The sequence below is a fragment of the Sprattus sprattus genome (assembly GCF_963457725.1).
Source record: "Sprattus sprattus genome assembly, chromosome: 10".
Taxonomy (NCBI): domain Eukaryota; kingdom Metazoa; phylum Chordata; class Actinopteri; order Clupeiformes; family Clupeidae; genus Sprattus; species Sprattus sprattus.
In genome coordinates, this window is record NC_137908.1 from 4,171,749 (window position 1) to 4,192,406 (window position 20,658).

General features: G+C 43.3%; 2 protein-coding genes across 2 annotated transcripts; both read right to left on the minus strand.

The window, feature by feature from the left end:
• Positions 1-12,264: 12,264 nt before the first annotated feature.
• On the minus strand, positions 12,265-16,437 carry LOC308371732 (uncharacterized protein; the record flags this gene model as incomplete). Its single annotated transcript, XM_080846719.1, has 5 exons — positions 12,265-12,980; positions 13,257-13,529; positions 14,012-14,144; positions 15,538-15,804; positions 16,383-16,437. The coding sequence occupies 5 exons, from the start codon at positions 16,435-16,437 to the stop codon at positions 12,341-12,343; spliced, it is 1,368 nt and encodes a 455-aa protein (XP_080702845.1). The 3' UTR covers positions 12,265-12,340.
• Positions 16,438-17,213: 776 nt separating this feature from the next.
• On the minus strand, positions 17,214-19,676 carry rplp2 (ribosomal protein, large P2). The gene is made up of 5 exons (XM_080846580.1): positions 19,577-19,676; positions 18,785-18,908; positions 18,487-18,535; positions 17,627-17,728; positions 17,214-17,340 (listed from the first exon to the last, which is right to left on the minus strand). The coding sequence occupies exons 2-5, from the start codon at positions 18,905-18,907 to the stop codon at positions 17,264-17,266; spliced, it is 351 nt and encodes a 116-aa protein (XP_080702706.1). The 5' UTR covers position 18,908; positions 19,577-19,676; the 3' UTR covers positions 17,214-17,263.
• Positions 19,677-20,658: the final 982 nt, after the last annotated feature.

The window sequence follows — 20,658 nt, forward strand, 5'->3', positions numbered from 1 at the left end:
ACAAAACAGGAAGATATTTATACTGAGCTGATGAGCTTCTCAGAGAGCAGTGAGTATGGTGTCAAATAGATTAATTATATTACATTTTCTTGGATAAATACAGACACTTTACTCTACACTGCAAAAAGTGTTGGTTGGTAGAGGTCAATTCTATGAAAAACACAAATAATGTTTGGGTAATATTAATGTTAAGAAGGCGTAATAAACATTAGATATACAATAGAACAAACTTCAAGGAAATAAATTGGACAACCAGAGTGCAGGAGGGAAGACTTTAAGGCCATGTATGATATGGCGGAGGATTAATGCACTCACTTTGGAAAACACAGTGTTTCCCTCCCTCTTCCTCTCTCTTTCTCTTTCTCTCCTTCTACCTCCCCCTCTCTCTCTCTTTCTCTCCTTCTACCTCTCTCTCCCCCTCTACCTCCCTCTATCTTTCTCTCACCTTCTACCTCCCTCTCTCTCTTTCTCTCCTTCTACCTCTCTCTCCCCCTCTACCTCCCTCTCTCTCTCTCTCTCTCTCTCTCTCTCTCTCTCTCTCTCTCTCTCTTTCACTTCCTTTACTTCTGTCTGGGTGTCTGACCACACAAGGGGTCAAGAATGACAGCAATGATAAAGCTGTAACATACCAATAGTGTGAATCTGGATCTGAAAGACATCCTGCTCAAGAACACTTCCTCTCCTTCTGTCTGAGTGTCTGACCACACAAGGGGTCAAGAATGACAGCAATGATAAAGCTGTAACATACTAATAGTGTGAATCTGAAAGACATCCTGCCCAAGAACCGGTTTCATGCCCCCACCCTCTCCTTGGGCCTTGGCTGTGGCAGTGCCTCCATCACTCTTCATGCCATCCTCAAGAGAGTCCTCTGACTGCTGCAGAGTGCCGCGCGAAACACTGATGGGATTAGCCCTAATGTCCTCCGATACACTTAGGATTGACGTATTCATTTCGCCTCTGGCACAAGCTGTTTTCCGAGTGCAAATTGATATAAATGAATTGCGTTTGCGTCTCGGAGAGTGTCAGTGTCATCCCCCTCTGTGGTCTGAGCCCCATGGCTGCCGTGGTGCCGGTGCGCTTTCCGTGAACGCAGCGCATTTGTCACTTATCAAGTAAGAGGCCACCCTGACCTTGTGATTTGCCTGTAAATGCTTCTAAATCAACACCCTACTACGCAAGTGCAAGTGAGAATCGATGACCTTCGGCTGCTGGCTGTTCACACTGTGCTGACTTCAGGCCCGTGGCCATACATCACGCCAAGGCCACACTGGTGGGGTTCTATACTGGAGACCGATGGAGCCAATTTGGACCCAGCGCTCCAACAGATCAAAAGTGACACGCACGAAAACAGCAGCACCATCAAAAAAATACATGCAGGGCTTGTTAAGCCCGGGCTACGCTGGTGCCTTACCATAACGTAACAGGACTACCACAGGAACAACACAGGACAGGAACACAGCTGACAGCTAATCAATACCAACACAGTGCCCTATCCACCAGCATCAAGGAGGTGTATACAGCCAATTTAACACCATAGGCTCATTTAAGATCTCACTCGGACACTTACAGTATGTTACTCAGCCACTGTGTAGGTCCCCTCTGGTATCAGATGAGTGTGATGAAAGCTTTTCCTTGACCCAATATGCACACGTGGGTGCCCTTGTGCCCTTGCAAGTCTACCTTGAAGTGCTTACTTCTGTGGCAGCAGACTAGAAACAATAGGTTGGAAGTTAGGTGTGTAACTATTCAAGGCCTCTGGAGGGCAAAAGAAGAGAAGCAGAATTTAAAGTCCTGATGTGCTCTCCAAATATGATATCATGAAGGGTGCATCTCAATGTGAACAAAAGAGATGAGATTCAGGGGTGCAAATACTTGTAACTGGATGAGATTTGAATGACTTTTTAGTGCATACTCAACTGCTCTCTCTTACCTAAGCTGCCCCCTTGTGAGAGGTCTGTGTAATTACAGGCGTTCCTCTGAATAACCGGTTCTGCCATGAATCACGTCACCTATTTGCCTTTTCCACACATGCCACATGAGGGAACATCCCCGCAGCAGTACATACTGTTAGGGGACTTCTTTGGACTGTCTGACAATTATATTAAATTGCATACCAGACATACCAGACATACAAGAACAGATATATATATATATATATATATATATGGAGAGCTGTTTCCATGACACTGAACAGGAATCCTTCAACTTGAACAAGAGCTGGAAAATGTTCACTGTTTGAGCAACATATTCCAGTTGCCTTATATGTATACCAGTTCCTCAATGAAGTCACACTCTTGAGCATACAACTGCTGAAAGGTGTGTTATTGCTGGTGAAGGTTCAGCGCCATTGGGTCTGGGACCAGTTATGTACACTCTCTGCACTCCTTGCACTACTCTCCACTACTTTCAACACTGTCACAATGAATGCATACTGTTATATAGGGCCAGATGTATCCTGTACCTGTAAACACCCCAACCCCTGTGGACATGTTCTCCCTATGTGTATTGTTTTTATTGTACGTATGTTTGTGAGTTAAGTGTATAAGCTACTGGATGACCTTAATTTCCCTCTGGATTAATAAAGTATCCATCTATCTACTGTATCTATCCATCTATGAAAGGCCTGCTCTCTGTCCTCTCTATATCACTTACAGTATGTTGACGGTCTTAGTCTCATGTCCATTTTCTTACACAGTGAGAGGAGAAAGAGGGTGTCTATTTCTACACAGAATTCCACACCTGCCTCCATCATAATAGTTTGATACTGCAGTTAGTACCCCCCCCCCCCCCCCCCTCACGCAATCCACAGCCATTTCCCTGAAGGTAAATTAATAAACACTGTTCTCTGTTACGCAATTTGCTCCTCTGCCAGGCAGGTCACATCCCCTAGTTCCTACTCTGTATGAGTGCTGGAAACAGCACAATCCCCTAGTTCCTACTCTGTATGAGTGCTGGAAGCAGCACGATCCCCTAGTTCCTACTCTATATGAGTGCTGGAAGCAGCAAAGGTGCCAAAGGCAAATGGATGGACGAAGTTTAGTTTATGTCTTTATTTCCTGTGTTAACTTTTCCTGCTCTGTCTGTCTCTGACTGTGGTGAGAGATAGCAGGGGAGACTATGTTAAATGCTCCAGGGCCAAAGTTTACTGTTCATAACTTCGGGGTTAATTCCCTATTCTTACAATCTGCTGCTGGTTAACAAATAAACGCCACTGTATTCTTTCTTGAGGATTTATTCATTACACACCGAAAAATAAAGTTACAGCACATAGGTTTGGCTCCGGACGCTCACACAAAACCATTCCCAAGAATCACCTCTCTTTTCTCGCTCTCTCTCCCTCGCTCTGCCACAACCACCCCTGTACGTGCAGCTCTTAAAGGAGCCGCACCATTTTACAACACCTGGCTCATAGCATTTCTGTTTGTCTATAATACAATGTCTTTAAATTATGGCATACATTAAAACAACATCATGATGTTAACAGCTGGTATTGAAAGTCTCGGTTCATACAACTGAGATAATCAAATAGGTGGTTATATGACTGTCTACCAGGCAGCGGAGAGATGGCAAGAGGTTAAATTACACATCCAATAGGTATGAAAAGACAAACAACCAGAGTTTATAACAGGGTTTAATGACTGTCTGCCAGGCAGTGGAGAGATGGCAAGAGGTTAAGTTAGGTGTACGACCCACTTTGTTATTTATTGTGCTTTTCCGACCTCTAGTGGTTGACACACATCAAGATTTGGAATCTAACACAATAAGGGGTTTGCGTTTGCTTTCCTACATTTAGTATTTTAAATAGTCTTCTCATATTGAGCTAAAGAGAAGAATATACTGAAGCAATGCAATACAAGTAACCTAGCAACGCTTCAGGGGTACAGGCTCTACAGGGATAGGCTCAGTTGTAAAACCATAAAGAGTAAGATGATAATGAAGACAATAAACAGATTAAGCTGTAAAAACCTGTAGGCCTCAGTGCCATGCTATGAAAAGGCTAGTTTCAGTAACACTTACTTTGGATGGTGCACATACTTTAATGTGCTGAAAATCTCCTGAACCACACATAACGTTAACCAGTTAAACGTTAACCAGTTAACCAGTTAACCAGTTAACCAGTTCAATTCTGTTAACCAATTGTAGTTAACAGAATTTCAACAGATGGCTTTCTATCTAACAGCTCGATAATATCTAATCTGAGCATCTGCAGGTAGTCTATTTGGGGAGCATGCAAATGCAGTGACTCTAGTTTCTCTTTCACGTTTCTCCAGTCGCTACCTACTCTCTGACAATAAGACAGAAGGTCTACTGAGGAGATTAGCGCGAGTTAAACTTTATTTATACGGCAAATGTCATACCAAGAGCTATCACAATGGGCTTCACAAGAGGGCTGGGTAAAAGCACCTCCACATGTGTTACAGAGGTACTACAGACCACAGAACCACAGTAAATATCATAGAGAATAATAGGCGAGATGCACATACATTTTTTACTTTCACTTTATTGAAGGGCTGTATTACTTTTATTCCTTTTATCATGATTTTAGTAATCCAAGAAGCCTATCATAACACTAGGTTCTGATACGATGTTGATCATTTTTATTTATCTTTCACTCCATGTATTGCTCCTGCTGCTTGCTTTTATTGCTTTTATGTAAAGCACTGAATTGAAACTCTTGTATGAAATGTGCTATAAAAATAAAGTCTTACTTACTAACTTACTTACTTACTTACACTATGCAGTATGCTTCTCAAGCAGCCTTCATGCAACATAGTCATTTAGTGCCCTGTGAGTCATCGCACTGCTGGGGAATGCCTGTGGTCTTCAGGCAGGTTTATGATACTCCTAAGGAATGAGGAAAGCTGGAAAGGAAGCGATAAGAGCAGTTTAACCAATCACAATAAGAGCTGGAGGGGTAGCGATAAGAGCATTCTAACCAATCACAATGAGAGCTGGAGGGGTAGCTATAAGAGCAGTCTAACCAATCACAATGAGAGCTGGAGGGGTAGCGATAAGAGCAGTCTAACCAATCACAATGAGAGCTGGAGGGGCAGCGATAAGAGCAGTCTAACCAATCACAATGAGAGCTGGAGGGGAATCCCAGACACCCAGCCGAGCAAGGCAAAGGAAGAATGATTGATTGTGTGGGGATCAAAATATGGCAATCTTCTAAAGAAATCTAAAAGGAATAAGACATTTAGAATTATTAATTAAAATAATTGGGCTGAAAAAATGCTTGGTAAACATGTATAAAAATTAGAAAAAAGACACAATGAGGAAGATAAGAGTCAGGAGGGCCAACCCTAGATTTAGATCAATAGATAGATGTATTATGAATAAATCTATTATTTAGCTATAATAATGATGATCAATCAAAGCTAATGTAACACAGTTATGAGTGGCTTTAGCTGAAGTATCTTCCCTGAGGCCCCACTCGTGTGTGGTGACCTGAGGCTGATCACTGATCTGGACAGAGATGATCAGACTGAGTATAAACACTGCTTATTATTAAAGGAGTCAGTGAAGCATGTATTATATGACTCCACACTATACATTTTGCACTATATGTTTTGCAATATACATCCTATCTACACTGTACATAACTCTATTGTATTGTTTGGTCTGTTGTATTGTATCGTATCGTCTGTACATATTGTCTGTAATTATTGTAACTATGAGAGCTGCAAGATCCCAGAGTTTCCCCACGGGATGAATAACGTATTTATCTATCTATCTATCTATCTATGTTCCCTGCCTCGTGTCATGTGTCAGTACATTATGACAAAAACCTTTCTTAATGACACCTTGTGGTTCAGGTGGATTACGAGCAGTACCACAACAACAAGATGATGCATCATGCATCATAAAGTAAAGAAGTGATTTGTACATAGGAGAGAACCAGTGAGTCAGTGTTAATTTTTTTGGTAATAGTTTAAGTATCCTACAGAGTTGTCAGTGAGGCTATAATAACCAAGCAGTTGAAATGGCCTATTAGTTAATTGTGTATTTTTCTAGCTTTGCCTAGCTTTTATATCATTTTTGAAAAGTTTACACTCCATAAATGAGAGACTAATGAGACTGATAATGTCCCTAGAGATAACAAATGCATCAGTCTGTACCTATGCTAAGTATTTATGGGGAATGGTTTATGAAACTGTTTATGCTAAGTCACATGACAACAGAGCTAACTTGCCACTCGATGGGCGTACGAATGGACCGGGGAAAAAATCCAAGAGACTGGTGTACTTTGCGTGTGAGCATTATCCGTGTATTTCCTTCCTGTAAAGCCTCTTCAACAGAAACCGTAAACAACAAGCAATAGAAAGCATGTTATCAGCTGACCTGCTGCTCACCTGGGACGTGACTTCACGTTTTCAAGTGCGCACTACGGCAAGCTTCTCCTACGCCTCCTTCTCCTAAATGAAAAAGGGAAAATCTAACCATCAGAGGGCGTAACTTCAGTGTAGGATATGTCCAAACTTGGTACAGAGGTGTAGCGAGAGGCATTACCTGTCGAACAGGTGAGCTTCATGTTCAGTCCATGTGAAGTTGTGCTTGCGTCAACCACATAGCAAGCATAGCAAGATAAACCGATATCGAGGAAGGAAGGTGAAAGACAGAAGACGAGAAAAAGGTGGGACACAGCATTATGTTAATACAAGTTATATCAATTATATAAGAATATATGCCTATTTTATGTTTTTTTCCACTCGGATTAAAAACTTGTAGCGAGAAAAAACAACGTGTTCACGTTTAGCGAAAAGTATGAAATGAAAGGAATTGTGCAGAATGTAAGCTGCGAGTTAGGAGCTCAGTGAGGCACCATTAGGTTACTCACACTTAAATGAGATCGGTGCGTTAAGGCTACATGTTGTTCGGTGTCATAATGATAGTCTCCCTATGGTTCAGCAACAGCAACCAGTTACAAAGAAGCTTTTATTTATAGTTGGAAGATTGGCAACTGGAAATGTTTAATTTGAACTGTCGTCTCATTTCTTACCATTGCTGAACACATTTACATGTACATGGTATTACATTTGGTGTGAGTGCGGTTGTGTGTGTGTTGTATATGTTTGTGGCCTGCTAATGCATGCTTCATATTTAATTCTCTTTGGCTGTGTCGTGCCATGCCAGGGCATCGGCCTCTCTGACAGACACTTGTTTAAAGTGATTGACAAATGAGTGATTGTGTTGTTGCTGTCCGCTTGTGTTTCATCAGAATGTCTAGGACAGATCAGACCAGCGCTCCTGACCCACAGCTGCTGTTCGTGGGGGGTCAGGACACCTCACGGCTGCTGGAGGCGTATGTTAAACGCAGCCTGAGCCTCAACGACAGCCAACTCAACGGCAGGAGACCCGCCAGGGAGCACGGCAAGTGGATCAGCCTGGCGGAGAGGAACGCAAAGATTCGCAGACACTCCAGTGACACGTCTCTGCACCTGCCAGTGGACATGGGATACAGTGACAACCCTGTGACACACAGCGAACCCCAGACGGGCGAAAAAAACAGCGACCCGAAGAAGAGCACGCTGAGGAAGAAGTGGATGAGCTTCAGGGACACGAGCCGGAGGCCCAGCAAACTCTCCAAACCTTCTTTGGTGGTCAAGCCAGCTCCTTCTGAGTACAGACCAACAGATGACAATGACACCATGCCCTCAGACCTAGAGTCCTCTACGGAGAAGCCAAGGAAGAAAAAACCTTGGAGCAAGAAGAGCAAGAAGAGCAGGCCAGCTGCTTCTGATGACAGACCAACAGAGCACCAAGACACAATGCCCTCAGACCTGGAGTCCTCCACCAAGGAGAAGCCAAGGAAGAAAAAACGTGGTAGCAAGGGCAAGAAGTCCTCCATCTGGAAAAGCATAGTTGGCTTCTTCTCTCGGGGTGACAGCGACACGGACGAACGTGACCCCAGCCCCGAGAGAACGGTGTGCCCCCCGCCTCCAAAACCCTTCTCCGAGGGAGAGGAAGTCACGCTGCGCCCCAGGAAGTCCTCCAAGAAACGCCGCTCCCAAAGGATACGCTCCCTGAAGGCCGGTTGGTCAGAGGCTACAGACAGGCCCCTGTCGATAATGGGAGGTAGGGGTGCCCAGGCGTTTACTACTATTGATCAAACTTACCCTCATGACACCAGAGATACTTGCATTTGTCTTTATTGCATAAATGTGTGATATCTTTCTATTATTCGTTCTCTCTCATGGAGGGCCTTCTTATATACAAAGGCATTACTTACACTTACACTTATTCTACTCAAAGTTAACATCCTTTTACTCGCACCGAAAACGCATTTATATTTTTTGGAAGTAGAGCGTGCCTATCCCTACTATTACTTACACTAGGGACACTGAGGATCTGTCTGCATGCTACAGAACTGATCCATTGTCAATGCACTGAAGTGATGCCTCTCTACCTTCTCTGCCTCCAGTTGAATGTAATGTTACTGAATGAGAGACGCATGTGCTTTGATTGCAGCCATCGAGAGAGTGGAGCCCACAGACTCATACTACGAACACGTGTCTGATGAGCTGAAGAAGATTGTGACTGAGGTGATGGATAGTCCCTCTGATGAGCACGTGGTCTTTCCTCCAGACGTACCACCCACTGAGACGGACAGTCAAAGCTGTGAGTGTTTATGGTTCTGTGTGTAACACTCTGTAACATTATTATTATAATATAATATATCAGCATTTATAGCTTCGTGTGATACATTGTTTGAATGTTACATTACAGGAGTATTTATGGCTTTGTCTTTGTTAACATTGTTTGAATGTTTAATGACAGGAGTATTTATGGCTCTCTGTGTTATAATACTGTTCTGGGGATATTTACCTCATCATTAAAGCCTGGAGCTCCTCGTAGGTCACGTTTCACATGCAGGAGCCAAGGCTTGTAAAACTGCACAATAAACATCGTTGAGACTCATATCCATAACCGCAGAGATAAAAAGTAAATGCTCACATCTGATACGTGTAAAAAAGGTCCTGAATACGGAAACACTTAATGAGTCAACAAGCGCTAACAAAACATGTTCCTGCTTGTGCAACATTCAACAGTCAAGACGTGTGCGAGTAGTGAGAAATGTTTGCTCTGCACTGAGTTCCCCAGCGTGTGAAGAACAAATAAATGGAGATAAATAATGGAGAAAACCTACATTTCTATACCTGCGCGGGCTGCTATACTTTCCTTCCCCTATGTCTTGTCTGTGTATTTCTGTCCTATAACAGCACAGGTGTTGTGTTAAAAGTTAGTGAAAACTGTATTTTCTCTCTTCACAGTGTCAGAGTTGACTGACAGGCTTATAGCGCTCATCAAACATGAAGGGGATTCCATGAATGCAAAGGTTTGTGTTTCTAAAATGCTACAGCAGATACAAGTGAAGAGCTGCTAATGGCGTAGTTGTAGAAGGTGTCTGAATCTATGTTTTTCTTATGATATTTACTATTCATGTTTTTTATTTTATGACTGTTTTTGATAAATTGATGTAAGAAAGAGAGTATGCTTGAGTGCCACTACAACCTTACTGATATATTACTTTCATACTACCCTCACCAGTTGAATCAAAACAGAGTAGGTGAAGTTAGAAACGGCAGTTAAGGGGATGTGTCTGATCTTTTACTGAGCCCTGCTTAGACCAATACTTACCCTGTCCATCCTCCTCCTCCACGTTCTCCTTCTCCTCCTCCTGCCTCCTCGTCCTTCCTCCTCCTCCTCCTCCTCCTCCTCCTCCTCTTCCTCCTATCAGATGAAGGAGAGCCCCAGCCTCAGTAACTTCTTCCAGGGGCTCACGTATGGCTCCTTCCAGCAGCTGGCTGACCAGTATGTGCTGTCCGAGATACCCGCGGAGCCCACCCAGGACCCGGTGGTGGCGCCGGAGCTCGTCAAGTTGGCCTTCACCCTGGACTTCACTGCCCGGATGGCCGGCCTGTCCCGCCAGAGCCCAAGCCACATCATGGGCCATGGGAAGTGCTACCTGCAGGAACGCTTCACCTACGAGGCCCAGCCAGAGGTCGAGACCCAGCCCGAGGTTCTGCCCATGGACCCGCTGATGATGAGACCGGCCTGGGAGGAGTCCACATCACCACCTGAGTCAAACACCTGCCCAGGTGAGTGTATAACTCCACCCTACTGAAGACTCATTGCACTAATGTAGGATTAATGTAGCCTGTGTTTGGCGAATGACTCGAGAGACCGGTGGAAAACCACTGACTCAGTAGGATGAGTTTGGCACTCAGAACAACAAGTCTGCAATTAGAAATAAACACTTGGGTTACCTGTCACGCAATAGTAAGCACACGTAGGTGGTAGTTGTTAACTCTAGGGTCAATGAGAGCCAAGAGGATGTGTAATGAGGCACGATTATTCTAAAATGATCTGTCAACAGACACACTGGTGACTCACTGGTCTCACAACATAGTAAAAACCTTGACAAACTGGTCTGCACTAAAGCAGTGTTTTACCTAAACAGTTTGTTCTGTTTTAGGAGCTGGAGAACCTGAGGAACATGGCCGGAGGAAGGCCGGAGAACCTTCACTAGGAACGTCGCCGGGGGAAGAAGGTGGAGAACCTGAGGAACGTGGTCTGGGGAAGAAGGTGGATGACTAGGAACAAGGTGGATGCTTGAAGAAACTCACTAAATCCAGCACTTTAACAGCTATGAGGAGTTATGTCCTTATGTTTCGACAACCATCAAATATCTATTTGGTAAAAAGAAAAATGTTTAAAAATCGAAGATTTGTATATGTATAAGATGCAGTATGCAGTATGCATAACTCCCTAGTGTAAATACATTTAAAATGTGAATAATTTTGTATATGTATGCTGGCATACAAATCCTGTAAGGCAATAAATATTTATTTTTTTCTACTGCAATCCAATCTTATGTTCAAGTTGGTCTGTTGGCCATAATCACACTTCAAACTAAGTAAGTCATTAATGAATTCATTCATTCATGAATTAAGTTACTGTAAGGTGAAATGTTACACTCAAGTTATCTCAGGACTCCGGAGTTGTAGATCATTATATTTATTCTGTAACAATTGCAATCGGGCTCACTCACAGCACAAGGATGAAAGTGAAGCAATTTCACAAACATCACACAGGGTTTATATACTTAGGATTTACCTAGTTTATGTAACTCTGACGCCATAACTGTTACTAACGTCAGCAAGAGCACGCTTGACTAAAAAAGTCCCTTTGTGTCATCCCAACTGCACTTCCTGAGATGCCACGATGTCAGTTTTAGGCAGGGTAGAACAAACACAGGTCAACCCTTCTCATCACTTCTGAGCTCACGCAAACATATACAAAAGGTTCCCTCACTTACGCATGTAGGTCTTACCATATGCAGACTACTTGCGTCGGCACCTAATAATCTAAGTTACAAACAAGCAGAAACACAGAAAAACCATGTTCCTGTTTACATTAGCACATGATTCATACAAGGTAATAATTAGCAAGGCACTTGATTAAAATATTCTTAAGTCATTAACAGTGTTTAGAAATGATCTCTATCCGTTACTATCGGAGGAAGCTGGCCTGGTAGTGTTTGCTGCTATTAGCAGATGAAACATGACACCTGTGTGCCTGCCGGGTGGGAGCACGCCCATGGTTGAACTCAAATCACCGTAATGATTCTCATAAGCCTTTTGTGTGGCTGTGTGGAAAAGTTACACTCCAACCTGACAAACACAGCGCCTGAAATCCAACACCTATGTCCACAATAAGACCTAAAACAATCACTGGCTCTGGTTTGCAATCACAGATTTGCAAGTCCACCACACGTCGAACCCACAATGGCTATCGTTTGAGTTTTCACCTCATTCGTGCCACTAGTGTGCTAGATTGTCGGGTTGTATAACAGCATACCACTGCATTTCCAGTCAAGAGAAAACCCCCACAGCGCATCCCATAATATTATTTCTATGACATGACTCCAGAGACACACAGCTGATCTGGCAGGTTGTCATAGACGCCTGTCCCTCTGGCAACCTCTTGCGCAATGTTTGGCTCCCCTGTACGACTGAAACAGACGACAACAATCAGACGGTGATGACAGAATGTACTTATGAAAGAATTATATCACCACAATAATTTTCGGGGAATATGACTAAGACATGTCGTTTCTGATGGTAATTCTGACATTGTATTTCTCCATTTTGTGGAAAGCCCCTCTTAACACTGAATTCTAAATGTGTCCCTCATTGTGCTTGGTGTTTCATTAATCGAAAGAGAAACAATGTACACACAATATATTCAAATTTAGGCAGAGGGGTGTTTATTGTGTCTTAGTTTTGAATGTACGAGCAGTGCTTCTTCAGCGCTGCTATGTTCATATAATCATTCACTATTCGGAGACCGCTCGCTGGTGAGAGAATTCACTGCAGGACTGTGAAGAGGAGCTATCCCACACATCCTCCACATCACTGTCCACATCGTCTCTCCCGTCCTCCTCTTTGACAGCCAGGAAGGAGATGTAGGGGGAGCAGAGGCCCTCGTCCTCCTCCTCCACCTCCTCATCTGAGCTGAGTTCTGGAGGAGGTGCAGGCAGCAGAGGAGGTGCAGGGTAGATCTCCAGGTCTGGTTGCTCGTCCTTCACCTCCAGGTGCAGGTTGAAGAGGAAGAAGACAGCCCTGGAGGGCTCTTGGGGGGAGTCCAAGGAGTCCACGGAGTCGGAGATGGACGAGCTGGAGGTGGTGGTGGAGAGGTGGAACCGCAGCACAGAACGCCGGTGCCTCAGTACGCCGGTACCCCTCGCCGGGACGGGTTCCGTCTGTGGTGCTGATCCGAAGCTGAGGCACCGTAGGGAGGGGAGAATCCGCAGCAAAAGAGAGAGAGCGGGGAAAGAGACAGGACACAGAGATGGGCTCGGGAGCGACGGAAGAAGGATGGACTGGAGCGGCTGGAGTGACGGAAGAAGGATGGACTGGAGCGACTGGAGGCTCACGGCTGGAAAATGCAGCGAAGGAAATCGAAGAGAGGACAACCTGAAATGAAGACAGAAGGAGGGAAAAAAATGAACGTCAATGGCAAGGCGTTTTCAAGACACAAAGCAAGCCATAACTAGCTGGGAAATTGTGTTTGGTTTGGCAATTAAACTGGGAGGAGCAGACGCTGTCTGCAAGCTGGGACTGAAAGAAAAAAAAAAACTTGCACAGATCAACATGCACTGCATTTGGCAGGAGTCAGAATGGAACCAGCATTCCGCTTGATTCAGAGCCAGGAAAGTGACAAGACTGCTTAGAATGACGAGGAGGCCTCACCTGGTAGGCAGGACTGTCTTTAGACTGGAGACAGAGGCTCTGACGAGAAGTTTCACAACCTGCCTCACATCCCACCACAGCCAAAGGGCTTTCTCCTGGAGCCCTGTGATCCACATCGGCCAATTGGATTTCTCTGTGAGTCCTCGGATCCAGCTGAGCCAATGGGATTTCTCCTGGAGTGTCCTGTTCCACCTCTGCCAATGGTCTTTCTCTTGGACTCCCCTGAACCACTTTAGCAAATTGTTTGTCTCCCAGTGTGCCAAGCACATGAATCTTTAGAATAAAAGCAAAGATACATTATAACAATAACAATAATAATACATTTTTCATGACACCCAAGGTCACTTCAAAAACAGGTTGTTAGAATTATAGTCAATAAAAATAAGAAAAATAAAAGTCAGTCAGTCAGTCCATAAGCTATCTTGAAGAAATTAGTTTTAAGTCTGCTTTTAAAGTCAGTAATTGAGTTATCCAGCATTTACATCTATTGCAGGTTGGTGGTACATGCTTTTTAGTCAGACACATGTCGTATATATCTGCTGAAGCAAGCAGTGATATGAATATTAAACTCAGGACCGTTGTAATGAAGGACCGTGGAGCACAAACATAATTTATTATGAACGTATTACTGGGTCTTCATTTTAAGTACATACTCATACTACTTAAAATGCATTCTTGCTTGTCTTGTAGTGACCATGTTATGACAAGCTGCTAGTCATAGACTTCTAATAGAAGAGTGAGAATTGAGCCATCACCTGTAGTTGAGGTGGAAGATGGCGGCGGCAGGTAGGGTGTACGGGAGCAGGAGATAGGACACCAGTCGCATGGGGAGGGAAAGGTCTGGCAGACTTGACTTGCCCACGTGCCCAAAGAAGTTGAAAAACAAGGCTGAAGTGACACATAAAAACAAGGGAAACGCGGTCATACAGTGTATGTATTCAAGTTCAAAACTTTAAGTTGAAGTTTAAACCATATAAACCATTAAACCATAAAGTGTTTATGTAGTATGTTAGTTTTACAATCCCCCCCCCCCCCGCTGTTTATAGTACTTGGGTATAATGTACCAATTCATCAGAGAAAGAGATATGGCACATGTTGCACGGTATGGTGTTGTGCTCCGTCTCAGAGGAGACCTGGCAGACACTGAAATGAGGGCAGAAGTGGTGGATGGATGCCCATTGGGCATGGGCGGTTTTGGGCATGGGCGAAGCGGGCAGCCGGGCCGGGGCGGCACTTTTTCATGAGAAGTGGGGGGTGGCACGAGCAATTATGTGGTCACTAAGGGCAGGGTGAATTGGTTGAGTCTTAACGTCTGGACAAGTGACAGTGTTGGGGGATGGGACATTTGTTGATTGTCGAGTGCCAAAAAAGCACAGAGATGGACCGGAAAGGCCAATGCCATCAGGAACCCAATCTAAAAAAAAAAAAGAAAAGAAGAAGAGGAGAAACGAGCAAAACATAAAGGTATGCCACTATGTTCTCTCTGTGTGACTACGGTTTCCATGCCATGAATGAAGGGCTAATGTTAATTGCTGGGTATAACTCTTTCGTTTGTTAGACTTCTTGCTATGATGCTGGCTATGCTTACACAACAATAATTTGGTTTTAACTATACAAACACAGGATCTCATTTCACCATAAGCTTGTGCTTTGCAACAAAACTGTAACAAGTTCAGTTATTATTTATTTCCATCATTTGGCTTAACGTTGGGCCCTGTAATTAGACAACGAATGTTCATATCTTCTGTAGGTAGTTTCAAAGAGGAACATTTGCCATTTGCTACAACTCTATACCGTGACAAAGTATAGTTCACCAGTCATAACTTAAAGTGTGCCATGCATATAATTCGAGGCAGTAACCAAGCAGCTAACTGTTCCTCCCTGAAAGATAATATAGCGTTTAATGACAGATATTTAGCGTGTAAGGCGTTAAGGGCATGTTTATTTAAATTTGCAATTCATGGATGTTTTGTAGCCTACGGCCTTTTGATGTCAATTTTCAGGGGCACTTCTAAAATATTGCTTGGAGGGGGTCTCGCCCGTGTCGTAATTCCATATAGAACCGCCACTGCCAGTGTGCCACAGCAATGAGTGGGTAGAGCACACACCTCTGTGGACCCAGGATGGCACACACCTGCATGTAGCCAGGCTGGCACACAGACATGAGAGGGTACAGCACACACCTGCATGGACCCAGGCTGGCACACAGCAATGAGAGGGTACAGCACACACCTGCATGTAGCCAGGCTGGCACACAGACATGAGAGGGTACAGCACACACCTGCATGTACCCAGGACGGCAGGCTGAGGTACAAGGACCGCTCCAAGGCAGACACCCTCCAAGGCAGGTCCTTCAGCCCACGGAAGCACTCCTCTGGAACACCGGAGTCCATTTCCACCCCCACTGGGGGGCGATCAGTGTCTCCTACCTCCTCCCTCTCCCCCACCTCCAACTCCTCTTCCAGGGGTTCTTGTAGATCTGTCTCTCCATCCAGGAAAACGCAGGAGTGCAGATGCCTGATCAGCGCTGCTGGGGATCTGATATGGTCTGTGGAACACACACGTTCAGTCTCTTACATTTATATGGTCTGTGGAACACACACGTTCAGTCTCTTACAAACCAGGGGATGGGAGACACGTAATATGCTTGAGAAAATCTGTCCTGTTTGCCCGGCAACCACCCTTGAAGTATACAGTACTTGTGGGGAAAGTTGGACCACGGAACATTTTTATTTCAGTACATTAATATAAATTTTGATTCCACAAAGCCATCACAAAAGGTATTGAGGTTAGTTACAGCAACCGCTTTCTATTAATGGTCTGATCAGAGTGTGATTTTAGTTCGACTAACCGTATCTACAGGCAATGGTAATTATAGCAGATTGATAACATTGTTTTTGAGTTATGTAAGAAGGTTACATTGTTTATTGTGAACACAGAAGACCAGTTCAGTGTCTGTTACTCGCCTGTGTAGTGTGAGTAGTTCATTGTCCTGGGAGAGGGCATGAGGAGACAGGAGAATAGGTCCGCTGGCACAGTGAGCGTCGCCTGCCTTTCTACTGCTGCCTCTGTCTGGTGAGGGCAGACTTTTTTCAGGGTCGCTGGACACTGCCATGGTCAGCGTACCTCTCCGTTGCCAGGGCATGCCGTGGCGCAAGGCCTGTCTATTTTGGTACAGCATGTCGCCGGACTGCTGATTAACAACGTGAATGCAGCTGACCAATCACTGCAACCACTCGTGGTCTGAGCACCAGGGAAGTGCACAGGAGTGGGCTAAGGTTGCTCGGGCATCTGCCCGTTTGCCCTCCCAAAACTGAAGTTGCCCCTCCGAAGGAAATATATATTTGCAGAAGAAAAAAAGTGGCAGAGCAACTGCCCTTCAAAATTCCTGTGCACGTAGCTGCTGAGCACATTAGGTTCTCACTTAAGAGGATCGAGTCCTTGTTCTCCGCTGTACTGCTATCCTGTGGCTGGTTGCAGTTTCTATACAGATTTGGACAGAGAAAAGATAACCAGACAACCAAGATAACTGTGACCCGTTTTTTAAGCACAACTTGCAGCAGGCCCTACAACCTGAACATTCTATCTGTACTCCCACCTATACCACCGACCCAACAGTCTGCAAATGCAAACCGTAATGTAGAAGATATTATTGAATTAGAAAACTGATATCCATTTAACACCACATCACAGCTCCTCTCCAGAACATGTAACGCTACCTTTTAGATTGACCTTCATGAGGCATGTAATGCACTCCCTAAGCATAAAACCCATGTTATGCAACAAAGGTTAATAATTATCATTTATATGTGTATGCTTTTAAGTTTAGGGTCACAATAAAAAGGTAATATGGCCTCCATTAATGATTACAGACCGATTCTACTGATTCATCATATCAGCAGATTCATCTAATCTGCAGAAACAATCAGAAATAAAGATAAAAGTGGCAAGAGACAGTTTGAAGTTTCCTATTTTTGTTTTTAATTTTTTTTATCAAAAAAGAAAGATTAATCGAAGAGCCCGAATCCCATGTCTTCGTCTGACTCCTCTGACTCCTCCTTCTTCTCCTCCTTTTTCTCTTCCGCTGTGGAGAAAAAACAAATTAAAATCAGCTCTTGACTAATCTAAAACACTGCCAATTATTCACACAAGTATTGCCTAAAATACTGCCAAGTCTTAACACAATAATCTAATCTTTTAAAAATTACACTTGATCAAATGTGGATGCCTATTATCAATCTCATCTAATACCCTTTCTGAACTTCAATATTGACATTCTTCAGTAATACTCTCTTATTCATCCATACGCAAATATGAAAGACAAGCAAACTCAGTGGTTGTACAAGGAAGGTAAACATGGTGATTCTGACCGGCAGGGGTTTCCACAGCTGCAGAAGCTCCACCTCCACCTGCAGCTGCGGCAGTGGCCATGACAGCACCACCTGCTGGCACGGAGGTTAACTTTGAGAGACCTGAAAAACAGGATGACAACAGAATGAGATCACCACCCACCACTGATGTCATCAGAATGTGGAACCTGCTGTTAATAAGAATGAAAGGAATGGGAAAGAACATTTTCAGTTCAAATTACAGTTTAGGCGTCAAATGGAAAGGCAGAAGGTTTGGTGTCATAGGTTTCTTCCTCATATGTAGGAGCAGCTTGTGACCAGAGTAATAAATGGGGCTTCCAAGTTTAATCAAACACAAGTTTTACATTTAGCAACGTGCTGCACAAACGCCTCTACAGAATGCTATGTGTTCTTGCTTAATTTGGCCATTGCTCATATTGATGAGCGACACTTATAAGAATAATTTAAGTTCCCAGGTGGCAGGGTGTTTTGTAAGGCATACTGTCAAACGCTAAATGTTGTATTTCAACAGATGTTGTTTGACAGTTTGTGTGTTGATGTACATATTTTATCCATTTCTGGTGGTTTAGCTAGAGGCTTCTTCAAAACGCCAAATTGAATCCTAAATTGATACATTTTCTTTTTTAATATATATTAAAATTAAAAAAAACACACTGCCCTCTCAAAACCATCCATCAGCCTCAGTCATCTAATACATTTAGCCATGATGACGCGATGACTACCACAATCATAGGCCCAGTGCAGACTAATATTTTTTTCCACTTTTTTTGACCCACATCAAACCACAAGAGGCAATATTTTGCATCTAATGATCATAACTGACAAAGGCAACGTGTCAATGTCAAACATTCTTCAATTACCTGCGTTCATGACTTCATTGATGTCTTTTCCATTCAATTCACCGATAACCTGTTGAAACAATTTAGCCATGAAACAGTGCACAACACAGTAATTTAACATAGTTAACAGTAAACCATAGATAATTATTATTAGGCTGTGAACTATCGATTCTGCATGCCTATGGCTAGACATGAATTGTGCATAGAATTTAGGAGAAATAATATTAAGCTGCTTTCATATTTATATTTGGTGTAGATTGACGGCCCTGGTGCATATGAGGTCTCGAAATAAAAACCGGGTTAAAACCTTCAAGTTTACCTTGTCAAGACGCTCATCATCGGCCTCTATCCCAACGCTCCCGAGGATGTGCTTGATATCCTTGGAGGAGGGGCTGGCGTTGCCACCGAGCACTGCCAGTAGGTAAGCGGCCACGTAACGCATTCTGTTCGAGGGATGACAATATTAAGGATGACTGAAATTGACTCAACAGTACACATTGTCGTGGAAAATTGTGTGATATTCTCCTAGCTGGCTAGGTGCACACAAAAACATTATTAGCCTGGCATGTCAAACTGCTAGTAAACTCAAGTAGGCACTTATATAGAATCAACCTTAGTCATTGAATATACACATAACATGTAAACAACAACGTCAATCTCCGGTCATGTAAGAGTTAGCAACGTGCAATCTGATTAGCGACGTGAAGAGGGATCGCCTGTCTACTTCAGGCCGCCTTATAAGGTCTTGTCAAGTACTGTAAACCTATCTATCTAATACAGCTATCGTTAGCGAGCTGTTTAACTAGCTTATTTGAGACACCTAACTTTAAGGTGCAAATTAAATATGTGCTAAAGCATTTATACATACAAATAATACAGGTCAACATAGCATTTATCACTTGACAACCAGTATTTAATATTGAGCTCAAAAGGTAACTGAGGACGAACAAAATGGTGTGTGTCACTACTAAGCTGTTGAGACCTCGTGTGTTTGAAAACTATACCTATCTCAAACTAAAAATTAGATAATTAATACAACATTTGAGGTTCAGCATTAATTAATTGATGGATAATACATGATTCAACCACAAATAAGAAAGAATAAACTTACTTTAAGCCTATAACAGACACGAAACGACGGTCACGCTTGTGATTTCCGGATGGTAGAGGGTTTGCTGTGGAAGTGACGTCTTCAGAGAGGTTTCCTTCAAAATGATCCGATTGGTCAATGTTTTCAACATGACTGCTCATCAAACGGGTGGAGCGCCACTAGAGGCAGTAGCGAGTTGACCACTGGTAGTGAATTTGCTTCCACTGAAGTTTGTTTTAGTTTTTCAGCACTTAGTTAATTTGTTACTGACAAACACTCGACTGGTTTCCTCTTGTTGCCCCTGTTGACTAGATCTGATGGTCAAGGCAGACTGAGTCTCTAAAGGGTGATATTTGGCTTGCCAGGAAATCATTTTGTCATGAAGACACGCTTCAAAATATTAGGATAAATGATCCTGGAATTGATATGGGAAGCAATCTAAACATATATATTTGTTAAGAAAATAGTACAGAGAGTGGGCACGTGAGAGAGAGAAAGAGAGAATAATCTGTCTGATATCCAGGGAAGAGGGCGGCTCAAGGGAGAACATTCATGGGGTGTATTCCAAAAGTCTGTCCACTCTGCTTTATCAAGGGAAGGCCTCTGGGCTCTAGCTAAAGCTACATCATCATACAAAGTACAAAGGTGTATAAACATGCTGTTTTTAATTTATTAATGTTTTTTTGTGTATGTTTGATTCCCATTTCTGTTGTCCCTTTTATTCACTTCATAATCTTGCTGCTTTGACATCTGAATTTCCCTAACGGGATTAATAAAAGTTTATCTTATCTTATCTTATCTTATGACTCCACAGCTTATAGTCAAACACACATTCGGACCACTAGGACAAAAATGTCATAAGAAAAAGTTACCTTTTTTTTTTTTTTTTACGAACATGTAATTTGGCTGAAATAAGGCAAAAAGACAGTTTTGGCCATAACACAAGAACATGAATGAGCTGTGCCTGTGGTAGCCGTGGCATCAACACCATGGGGTAGTGTGGACGCACCCTCAGTTGGAGTGAAAATGTTACTGTCGTGTGTGTCGCAGATTCCCCTACAACTTTCTCAAACAGAAGTCAAAAGCTCAGATACATGGTTCTC

What these genes read in the sequence shown, in the direction of transcription:
- rplp2 (XM_080846580.1), bottom strand. Translation starts at nt 18,907, where the DNA reads ATGCGTTACGTGGCCGCTTACCTACTGGCAGTGCTCGGTGGCAACGCC. An exon ending in ATGATGAGCGTCTTGACAAG is followed by an intron (nt 18,536 to 18,784) that starts GTAAACTTGAAG and finishes TTGTTTCAACAG; the next exon opens with GTTATCGGTGAATTGAATGG. An exon ending in CAATGAAGTCATGAACGCAG is followed by an intron (nt 17,729 to 18,486) that starts GTAATTGAAGAA and finishes CCTGTTTTTCAG; the next exon opens with GTCTCTCAAAGTTAACCTCC.